The 12488-nt window shown below is 41.6% G+C and overlaps 1 protein-coding gene across 1 annotated transcript in view; it reads right to left on the reverse strand.

Moving 5' to 3' along the window:
• The window catches only part of LOC124788831 (zinc carboxypeptidase-like), a 97007-nt gene extending 85341 nt beyond the window's left edge, over positions 1-11666 (reverse strand). The window contains exon 1 of the mRNA XM_047256113.1: positions 11514-11666. Within this exon, the coding sequence (XP_047112069.1) occupies positions 11514-11666 (153 nt within the window). The remainder of the gene's footprint in view (positions 1-11513) is intronic.
• Positions 11667-12488: the final 822 nt, after the last annotated feature.

The raw sequence follows: 12488 nt of genomic DNA on the forward strand, positions 1-12488 counted from the left end.
GGTTGTACCCTATCCCCGATGTTATTCAATCTGTATATTGAGCAAGCAATAAAGGAAACAAAAGAAAAATTCGGAGTAGGTATTAAAATCCATGGAGAAGTAATAAAAACTTTGAGGTTCGCCGATGACATTGTAATTGTGTCAGAGATAGCAAAGACTTGGAAGAGCAGCTGAACGGAAAGTACAGTGTCTTGAAAGGAGGATATAACACGAAAATCAACAAAAGGAAAACGAGGATAATGGAATGTAGTCGAATTAAGTCGTGTGATGCTGAGGGAACGAGATTAGGAAATGAGACGCTTAAAGTAGTAACCGAGTTTTACTATTTGGGGAGCAAAGTAACTGATGATGGTCGAAGTAGGGAGGATATAAATTGTAGACTAGCAAAGGCAAGAAAAGCGTTTCTGAAGAAGAGAAATTTGTTAACATCGAATATAGATTTAAGTGTCAGGAACTAGTTTCTGAAAGTATTTGTGTGGATTGTAGCCATGTATGGAAGTGAAACATGGACGATAACTAGTTTGGACAAGAAGAGAATAGAAACTTTCAAAATGTGGTGCTACAGAAGAATGCTGAACATTAGATGGGTAGATCGCATAACAAATGAGGAGGTACTGAATAGAATTAAGAGCAATTTGTGGTACAACGTGACTAGAAGAAGGGATCGGTTGTTAGGGCATATTCTGAGGCATCAAGGGATTACCAATTTAGAATTGGAGGGCAGCGTGGAGGGTAAAAATCGTAGAGGGAGACCAAGAAATAAATACACTAAATAGATTCAGAAGGTTGTAGGTTGCAGTAGGTACTGGGAGATGAAGAAGCTTGCACAGGAAGAGTAGCATGGAGAGCTGCATCGAACCAGTCTCTGACTGAAGACCACAACAACAACACATGGAGTATGGGCTCAGTTGTGCAACTGGGTTCGTAATTTCCAGTCATAGAGGACGCAGTTCGTAGTAATTGATGGAAAGTCATCGAGGAGACCCGAAGTAATATCTGGAGTTCCCCAGGGAAGTGTTACAGTCCATTTGCTGTTCGAGATCTACATAAACGGTTTAGGAGACAATTTGAGTAGCCCTCTCAGATTGTTTTCGGATGATGCTATCATTTACCGTCATGGGAAGTCATGAAATGATCAAAACAAATTGAAAGACGATTTAGACAAGATACCTGTATGGTGCGAGGAGTGGCATTTAGATCTAAATGCTGAAAAATGTGAAGTTATCTGAGTACTAACAGAAATTCGCTAAATCTCGATTACGGGATTGAACACAGAAATCTAAAGACCATAATTTCAGCTAAATCGTTGGGGATTACAATTACGAATAACTTCAAATCGAATTATCGGACAGATAAGGTTGTGTCAAAAGCAAACCAAAGACTGCAATTCACTGACAGAAAACTTAGAAAATACGACAGGAATACTAAAGAGACTGCTTACACTACGGCTATAAGCTCTCTTCTGGGGCACTGCTATGCAGTGTCGATCCACATCAGATAGGATAGACGGAAGACACCGTAGAAGCTCAAAGAATTCCAGCCATGAAACAGGGGAGAGAGAGCTACGGTAATTTGGATGGTAATCGTTAAAACAAAGGAATTTTTCGTTGTAGCAGGATCTTATCATGAAATTTCAATCACCAACTTCCTCGTCAGAGTGAAAATATTTTGTTGGCATCCATGTACACAGGGAGGAATGATTTTCATAATGAAATAACGGAAATCGGAACTGGCACTCGAGTAGTTCAAGAGTGGAACTTTAGAAAAGTAGCTTGAAAGTGGTTCTGTGAGGCCTCTGCCAGACAAATTAATTGTGAATTGCAGAGTAATCATGTAGATGTAGATGGTCTCAATATCTGTCAGTGTTGTTCCCACAAACCGTATTCACAGTTTTGGGTAGTGAATTGTCTTTACGTTTTAGTTTTATCTTTGCACTTATCAGCATAATGGAAGCCCGTTGCAGTACACGGAAAATGGCGGACATGATCTTTTGTTTCGGTCGGGCAAATGAATGCAACCGAGGAGTCCGTGTCCTGTACGTCGAAAAATGTCCGGAACGCAGGGTACCATACATCCGTCTATTCCAGCGACCAGCACTCTCTGGTCCCGTAGCTCCAAAACGGCGTACCGTGACAGACGTCACACCATTCGCACTTTTGTTGTGCAGGGACGAGTACTGAAACGTATTGAAGAAGATCCTGGAACTAATGTATGTAGAATTACAGTATCGGTATGGGTCAGTTATCGCATTGTCTTGGCGACCCTGCGGGACCATTTGCCACACACATATGTAACATGTGTGGACTGATGTGAATCCACAAGCAGCTGAAGAAGGAACACATCAACGCCGATTTTCAGTTAATGTACGAGCAACAATTATTGCCGCCAGACTAATAGTAATTTACATACTCCAAACAGGTTGTCTAGTGGAAGATATCGACAATCCCTCTCAAGCGACTCTCCTGTCCTGATAGAGGGGGTGCCATTCGAACAACGTGTGGAGATGTGGTTCATACACATACATGACCGATAACACCTCACACTGACATTTGATTGGCAGTTGATTAGTTGAGGAGGTCCCGTACGTTAGCCAGTTCGTTCCCCGACGTTAATCACTTGGATTTTTGGTTATGGGGATACATGAAATCTGTGAACTGTGCAAGGCCCATTGATGATGAACAAACACTACAGAAACTCCTCATCAGTGCCTGACAGATCGTCCGTGACCAACCTGGTTTTTTTTTAGGGAGTACATGATTTTCTGAGACGTCGGACCCATCCATGCTATACTATGAGTGGACACCATATTCAGCATCGCCTTTAGGGATGTGTCACAAGTGAAGGTGCTCTCTAATAGCAAACCGATTGGATTAGAAGCTCTGCTGTTTTACAGTAAGAGATTAATGTGTTCTCATTTGTTTACACACTTGTTAACTGCATCTTGCAGGTCGTTTGAAACAGAAAAGAGCTTGATATAGATTAGATGTTTTCACAGAAGCGAAGATGAACAAATGCTCATAGCTCTTAAGGTATGCATTTTAGGGTCAATTTTTACTGGACATTTTGACCAGAACTACACACCTATCGAAATATGAAATACTTTTTTTTAACACTCTGTGCATGCACACGTACGTAGTATTAACGAAAATAATAACATGACCGTAAAATAAAACAAAAATAACAACTAAAGAACGGCAGTAGGTCAGTGTTTCGCGTGTCACTTTAGCAGCCCAACTTTTGAGTGACGTTGCTATGATGTACGGTATTTTGGCGAGCAAGTTCTCATGCTAACAACCCATTTTACCGTTAAGTGACAGTCAGCGGATATCCTATGCTTGAAACTAAAATGGTGCGAAAAAAGCGGTTTTCGATCAAAATAATAGAAACTTTGCAAGACATGAGGATGGTGCCAAGTTGTGAAATATCTCAATATCCTGTGGGACCAATGTAGTTCGAACACTGCATTACAGAATGGATGATTGGCTTGATGGTCAGAAGTGTATTCATACACTGTGTCCCAGGAAGAATGGCCGGTATCAGGGAAATGACGGGAACGACATTGGAGGCAAAAAAGCACAGTAAACAAGGACTTAAGAATTGTGAGCACGTCTTCAATAGAAGAGGTGTGTTTTGCAGTATCGAAGATAAGGTAGTGATCATAGATCTTGAGGTATGCAATTTAGAGCCCGTGTTTAATAGTCATTTCGTTCTTGCCTTACTCAATATTACCGCCTTTTCAAAACATGGCAACCAAAGAGTTTGCTGTAGAAGAAATTTGCTTCACAGTATTGAAGGTGAAGGCGTGCTTATAGCTTTTAATCTATGCATTTTAGACCCCATGTCTACTAGACTTTTAATACAGTTCCTAACATATTGCTCGATATTGGCCATTCCTGCTGGGACGCCTTGTATGATGAGTAATGTTATGGTACTGTTAGTGTGACGTAACGCCAGATTTCATCAGTTATACTGGTTGGCGAGTGGTAGCGCGAAACTTTCTCGGCAACACACAGTCAGGTTTTTCGTTGGGTGAGGAATCTGGAGAACGTACCGGCTACAGCAATAGTCGAACACCCTCTTCATCTGGATAGTGCAGCACGGCACAGGTAACATGTGTTATCTTGTTGAAACAGAACATAATGGAGATGGACACCAGGCGTAACTTGTCAGAAATGTAACTGATGTTGCCCAAATGAACGTCTATGTGAACCATAGGTGTACACAATGGAAGCCCATACCATCACGCTATGTGCTGAGTAAGTATGACGATAGCAAATATAGTCTGACAGTTTCTTCAAACCTACACACAAACACACACAGATACGTATATATTGATGCTGTACGCAGAATCGGGACTAGTTCGGAAAGGCGGCGTGGGTATCACTGCTAGGTCCATCGTTTATACTGGGCACACCATTGTCGGCGCCTTACTCTGCTGCCGCATCAAAGGAAACCGCGACTATGGTCGATGTGCTGTCAGCACGTGGCGCTTTAGGCGTCGCCACCTTGTACGTGTCTGTACTTGTCTTGCTGCACACAAGCCCAATTCCTGACACAAAGTGCGTGACACAGCTGTAGGATCTTCCATGGCCGACTAACAAGACTGGGCGAGGTTGCCATCAGTGGACCGATTCCATAGATGGACGAGCGCTATGTTTTTGTTTCGTCGACAGCTGCTGCCATCTAGTTATGCTTAACTGACTTGCCAGTTGGGAAACCGGCCGCCGTCTTAGTTTGAAAGTTGTAGGTTACAGCGAAGATTTGAAGTAAACGCATGAAGAAAATTATGTAATTTGACGGGTTCAGATTGGATTGTGATAACATCGCTTATTTGAGGTCTACTTGGTGTGTACCATTGGTATGTGTGTCTTACTTACTTTTCATGGACATATTTAGATTTGTATTATTTGCCGTAAGTATCTATCTAATAAGTGTACAGCAGACGCTACAGTGTTGCAGCCATTGAACCACTGGTCGTGATTCATGGAAACACCGTAAAATTACTTAAGACTATCGTCTGTGTAAAGGGTATTATTTATTTATTATTTTATTGGCAAGAAAGACGTCCAAGGACCATTTCTGTTCCTCTCATAGGCACATAAATATGCTTTACAGTACAAATATTGCATTTTATAGACAATAAAAACAATGAAATATTTAACAAAAGATATAAAATCATGCTGGTACATCACAATTGTTTTAGTAAGTTGAGGTAAAAACATTGGTTAGCTGTATTTAGTACTGCAACCTTGCTATCACACGCACTTTTGAAATACGTTGGAACGAAAAGCAAGTCTATTTTGCACTTGGCAGTCGCATATTTAAATTCAAATGGTTTTAAAGTTTACCAGATAGAAGCCCAATAAAGTTTTTAGAGCTATGAAACTCATTTTATGATTGTGTAAAGTATATTTAAACTATTGTTTTTCAGTTTTCAAATCGCAGAAGGAGTTAAATATAGGAAATGGAAGGAAGAGATTGAGCAGCGAACACTTGATGCTGTGCGAAAGAATGATCTCTGTTTGATTGCTGCTACGAAGCAGTATTGCGTTCCCAAAGCAACTCTCAAACGTCATTTGGATGGAAAAGATTGGTTCGCTTTGCGAATAAAAAAAGTAATCGACAGTGTTTGTGACTTATCTTCTGAAGTGGAGCATTTATATGTCAACATGTGATGCAATCAGAAGAGCGCATGTTTTCCAGCACGCGTAAGATCTTACGAATGATAGCATTCGAAGTTGCCAGAAGAAACAATATACTACCTAGATTTCACTGTGAGAAAAAGATGTCCACAAGAAACGATACTATAATTTTATGAAGCAGCATCTCGTTGAGACAGCCAGGGGCCATATCATGGCTCGTGCCACTGGTTCCAACGAAGTGAGAGGTGAGGAACATTTCTGACATTCTCACGAAGACAGTCGATGAGAACATGTTTGAAGGAACTGCAGTTTTTAATGTCGATGAAACTGGACTTCAGCTGTACAGAAAAAGACAAGGAAAGTAACTGCTAAGAGAGGGAAAAAAGAAGTTCGATCGATCTCAACCGGAGAACGTCGTGTTATATCTGCTGTTGTTTTTGGCCACAATGCTGCTGAACGGTACGTACCGCCGATGTTGATGTTCGACCGAGTTCGTGGTAAACATGACCTGAAGTATGTTGCGCCTCTTGGGACTTTTCATTTCAGATAGCGGATACATAAACAAAGAATTATTTGTGAAATATCTGGAACATCTTATGGCTAATGTAAAACCTTTGAAGGATCATACGATTCTTATTCTGCTTGATGGCCATGCAACGCATACAAAAAATGCCGAAGCACTACATTTACCACGAGAGAAAGAATGACATTGCTTAATCTTTTCGGGCATACCTTTCATAGACCGCCGCCTTTAGACGTGTCTTTCCGCAAATCCGACGAGTTCCCACTTTCAGTAATTTTTGAAAAAGCATATGGGAGGGCAAGAACTATAAAGACAGCAACTAAAGGACTTTCTCGTTGTGGGGTCCGTTCAGTAGTCGGATATGTTTTTCAGAGTCGTCACTTTTATGTCTGTAATGCAGCTCACTCTGACCCATCCAGTGAGGAGTTTCCAGTAGTGGGAGAGATTACTACTTCACCACCAACAGAGATGGGAGAGGCGTTTGGTTCAACGCATGGCTAGACCCCCAGCTAGACCATCAACGACCACAAAGGAAATCAGAAAAATTACCGTTGGACCCAGTCATTTTTTTGTTCCAATTTAGCAAGCACGTCTCCCATTCCAAAATTGTCACGTCAGTGAAGACCAGGTCCAGAAAAGGCACACAGAAAGCTTTAATACTAACAAGTTCTCCATAGAATGATCAATTACAATGAAGCGCTTAACCTTCCGCTAACGTTAAGAGAGACCTGCCTATAGTGAGTCAAACGAAACAAATGTAAAACACGGACAACAATGATTGGTTTTGTCATTTCAAAATCGATCAGTGGAAGTCATGATTCAGTGCATGGTATATAGGAAGTCGGTGTATGAAAGCTGCGGTTGAGATAGGAAGAACACTAAAATCTACTTTTGATTTAATAGCAGGTTGACTATATCCCTGTGTTACGGAAAAGAGTATGAACTGCCTCATAGTCTTTCAACAACTATATGCAATGGCAATTGTTTTATAAAGTAGACTAAATTTTACTTAATTTCATAATAATGGCAGTTTAGAATCGTACTACACTTCAACGTCTGTCTAATTTACTCCTTTTTATGTTCAAAATCAATATTCCTCGTTCGCATTGAAATTTATTTCCACTTAATCACTGTGCGGCCATATTCAAATCCATCAGCGAGTAGTATTCTCGAATGAGGTGTTTTAATCACGAAATTTCGCATATACCTCTAACGGTACGTTCATGGAATTCAACTGGTCCATTGATGGAAATGTGTATTCACGAAAAAACCTTTAGGTAAAATAATTCAGCAGTTGTTTTTGATGGTGTTAAATGTATTTTAGGAATAACCGTTTGCAATGTGATGTAGGTTACCTGAACAATTTTGGCATTTCATTATCACAACATTTGAATCATAGGATTTCTTTCCTTTCTGACAAAAATTAACTCATCCATTGATGGCAACTTTACCCTGTCTGTCCTGTCGAGCCCTGAGATCCTCCACAGTATTGATTATCATCCTCCTGAATATATAGATTCCTATTTGGTCTCAGATTCGTAGGATCCCGACTAATGCGAGCAGGAATATCGTGTTCCGACTGCTTAATGTTTCTCATTCTTGTACGGTATCGACGCAGGCAAAGAACATTCAAATGTGATTTTTGAATAAGATACGCATCATGTAATTTTCCTTATTGCATGTAACGTGAGGAGTTCAAATGTGTGTGAAATCTTATGGGACTTAACTGCTAAGGTCATCAGTCCCTCAGCTTACACACTACTTAACCTAAATTATCCTAAGGACAAAGACACACACCCATGCCCGAGGGAGGACTCGAACCTCCGCCGGGACTAGCCGCGCAGTCCAAGACACACGTAACGTAGATAGTGTTGGTCCTACGTGCACTGTGCTGTTGTGATGGAATGATAATCCTTTGCATATTCAGGCCTGTAGTACAGTTAGTGGCAGTTTGACTTTCGTTGCATCCAGCTTTCACTATAGATTCTGTACACCGTTGAGGGCTCAAAAGAAGGACTAAAATGTCTTCCATTTGTTAATCTTTATTTTCTGCAAATGAAAAACTGTCGAAAACGGGTTTGGAACGGTGTAATACCCGGATGTCACGTAGCCCACAGTAAGATATTCCAAAGTACTGCATTAAGCAGGCTATTCCAGCTTCTCAATAATTCTTGTACTGGTGGTCCTTGACCCCGGTTAGTAAGCGACTTTTATTTGGGGGGGAGGGGATGCATGACGAGGACAGTGTTCAGGTCCTTTGCAGTAACCTTCTTCACTGCAAAGTTTCTAATCTTGACTATTTGACCCATATATACAGCTGCTCGCGTTATTCTGACCGGTACGTAATAGATCCACCTCTTGCAGCCAGCTACAACTGTATCTGGGTATGCCATTTTGATTTTTGTAAGTTATCGATGTGCTCGTCGGAGAGAGAGCTATGAAAAAATATTTGTTCTTGTTGTGGCACAGTATTTACCTCTGCACAGTCTGATACAATCTTCGTTGAAGTGTGGTGGGAGATGGCCGTATTGAGCAGTGCTATGTTAACTTGTGGTTGTGTGTGTCAGATGAAGGAAGATTTATTATAAAGGACAGCAAGGATGAATATGTTGTATATATTTGAAGGCGAAAGAAATATAAATTTTGAACAAAGTTTTTGTTTTTGAGGAGAAGAAGTTTGAGGTAAGATTGCAACACTGCGCCAGTAGTGATTGCTGTCGGCTAGTTAACTTTATTCACTTGCTCAGAGCTAAGAGAAAGTCCTCCCCCCCCCCCCCCCCCTATTTCTCTACATCATACACTGAGATATCAAATGATTATGCTGTTTGATTTTTATAGAAATTGTCTGTTAACACTGTACCCTTCTTAAATCATTGTTCACTTTGCTAAGCATAGTGTTGTTCAGACCAATGTTATGTGCGACTATCAGGCGAAATTTTACTCTGTCCTTTTGAATACATAATTCGTTCAAAAATCGTTGTCTTGGAATATCATTTGATAAGAACTATCACTCTCCCCATCACACTGTTTCTCATTACGCATTGTCACATTGCACAGTATGGTATACAACTGTTTGAATATTGTTTGGAAATATTAATTAAAAATAGAACTCTAGCTTAGCCGCTTCCTGCTTGCTGTTTGGTGTTGACTTTCGAGAAATCTGCAGCAACGTTGTGAAAACACGAGGTAAGTGGAAATTTTAATTAGGGCCAGATTATCGTTTCCAAATTAGGTTCTGTTTAGTCAAAGGTTAGCATAAGAGTTTAAGTTGGTGGGTACGTAGGTTTGCTAATAGACAGATTTTTTACAGAGTGAGAGGTAAATTTGGGCCAAGTTTCATACACATTCATATAGTGCAGAACTTACACAATTGCTTCCAATTGTCTGAGTTGACAAAAGTCATGGAATAGGGATATGCACATATACAGAGAGCGGTAGCACCGCGGACACAACGTATAAAAGGGCAGTGCGTTGGTGGGCCTCTCACTTGTGCTCAGGTGAGTCACGTGGCAAAGTTTTCGATGTGATTATGGTCGCCGACGGGAATTAACACACTTTTCAAAGCGAAATGTAGTTTGAGCTAGACGCATGCGACATTCAATTTCGGAAATCGTCAGGGAATTCCATATCTCTAGATCCAAAGTGCCAATAGTGAACCGAGAATACAAAATTTCAGGCATTACCTCTCACCACAAATAACGCACTTTACGAGCGAGAGCAGCGGCGTTTGGGTAGTGTTGTCAGTGGTAACAGAGAAGCAACAAATAACCGCAGAAATCAATGTGGGATGTACGACGAAAGTATCTGTTACGACAGTAGGACCATTCGCTAACAGCATGACATCGCCTGAAACGCTTCTCCTGGCCTCGTGAGTATCCTAGATGGCTCGAAACCCGTGGTCTGGTCAGATGACTCCCGATTCTAGTAGGAAAGAGCTGATGGTAGGATGCGAATGTGATGCAGACCCTACGAAGCCATTGACAACATCTCACTGGATTTGAACGCGGTTGTGTAAAGAGCTACGAGAAGTTGGATGTTCCTTCTGTGATATTGCAGAGAGAGTTGGGAGTAATGTAGCGGCAGTACACGACTAATGGGAGCGGTTGTCACGAGAGTGTTCGGTCGCAAGAAGAACGGGCACCAGACGGCGACGTGGCATTACCAAGAGGGAAGACCATCTTATTCAGTGTCCTGCTCTGGCGTATCGCACTGCATCTGCAAGAGCAATCTGAGCGGCGGTTGGCATCACAGTGAGACAGTGAACAGTTACAAATCTGTTACTACAAGGACGGATCCGAGATGGACAACGTGTAGCGTTCATTCCTCTAACCCCACGCAACCACCATTTGCAACATCGGTGGCATCCACCGAAAGCTCATTTGCAGGGAAGGATGGAGGTCTGTTGCGTTTTTTGATGGAAGCTGATTCTGTGTCAGTGCCAGTGACGGCCGTGTGTAGGCTAGAAGGAGGCCAGGTGAGGGTCTGCAACCAAGCTGCCTCCGTGCTAGACACAATGGTCATGGTATGTGGTGCGATTTCTTAAGACAGTAGGAACTCTCTCACGTTTATCCCACGCACCCTGACTGCAAAATTGTACTACCTGCTGTGCTGCCGTTCGTGAACAGCACACCAGGGATGTTTTCCAGCAGAATGACCCTCGCCCATATATTGCGGTTGTAGCCCCACATGCTCTAAATAGTGTCAACTTGTTGCCTTGGCCTACTCAGCTACCAGATTTTTATCCATATACGGGACAACATCGGAGTACAACTAGAGCGTCAGCCACGAAAGGAATTTACCGTCGCCGTATTGACTGACCAAGTGCAACAGTCTTGGTACTCCATCCCAGAAACTCTCATCCGGCACCTGTACAACACACTGAATGCACGTTTTCGTGCTTGTCTTCAACGGTATGAGGGTTACACCGGTTTTTAATGTACCAGCATTTAACATTTGCGGTATGTTAGCTAGACAAATGTATTCCCGGATCTTTATTACTCTACGTCAATTATCTTTTGGTGCTGCGAATTTTTCCCGTCAGTGTAGAACGAAACGTAGTGGCTCTATTACAATTTATTAAGTGGCAAGAAAAGCCCATCTTTTCTGTTGGTGAAGGTTCAGTGTGCTACATTATGTATTCTATAACGCCTGTCACTGATGCTGCTACAGATCACTACTGAGTATATTTTCATTAGTCAGTCTCTCTAATGAATGGAAAGTATTTCGAAACTCAGAGACAGTGATTTAGATTCAAATATTTGACACATATCTTTTAGCCTATTAGGTGTAAAGAACGCAAAGTCGAGGTACTCGTGAAATATGTGGACGATGGTTCGAAGAATACTCACGTCACTGTGGTACCTGGCGAGCCCATTGAGGAACTGCAGCTGGTCCACATCGGCTGGCAGCACCCGATACACTCGGTAGTCGTCGTAGCGCACCTTCTCTCCAGCAGCCAGCGCAAGACCAGCCACCAGGAACAGCAGGGTTCCTCGCATCATCCTGGAACTGAATCCCAGGGCTATTGTTCAGGTGCAAACTATCATCGCAGAGCATCTGTGTACTTTACCGAAGAGACTATCTAAGCAGGTGGAAGGGATGCCGGTCTTATTAAAAATTGTTTTTATTGTTTAATTTTTTTAAATTCGGGGACGTTTTTTATTCACAATAAGGAGGCTTAGCCATTGAACGGCCACTTGCCTATTGCACAGGAAATATTTTTAAAGTGCACTTTGAGGAAGAAATTATGACAAAATCCCCTCAACAAGATGGATTATTAGTTTTATCGGATAAACATGCTGACGTAGGTTTTATATTGTATTATAGTAATAATACTGAAAGAGACCAGTTCCTCTGGGATCAAAACAGTTTGAAGCACACGATACAGTTTACTGGACAATGCACTGAGAAGGACACTTTACCTTTTCTGGACCACAAAGTGACCGTAAAAAGCGGAAATATTGACTTCGGTGTTTACCGAAAGCCAAGCATGACAGGTCTCGTTATAAACAGACAGTCATGTCACCCGATGAAGTGTAAATCCGCGACATTCCCAGACATTTAAATTATATGCATAAAATGCCCCTTACAAGTGAAGCTTAAATGCCTGAATATGAGGTTAAGCAGTATATGACGTATCAAAACCGTTACGATCCAGAATTTGTTTACTCAGTTAATAAAAGTGTATTAAAAAAGAAAAATTTTCTTTCTTATAGGGGATGAGAAGCAGGTTTTATAACGCTTAGTTCAGCCGAGCAGACAAAGGGATTCTCTATTTTTTGTAGAATACCATATCTGGGTACAGTATTCGAAACAGTAGGCAT

Source organism: Schistocerca piceifrons, chromosome 3 (genome assembly GCF_021461385.2).
Source record: "Schistocerca piceifrons isolate TAMUIC-IGC-003096 chromosome 3, iqSchPice1.1, whole genome shotgun sequence".
Taxonomy (NCBI): domain Eukaryota; kingdom Metazoa; phylum Arthropoda; class Insecta; order Orthoptera; family Acrididae; genus Schistocerca; species Schistocerca piceifrons.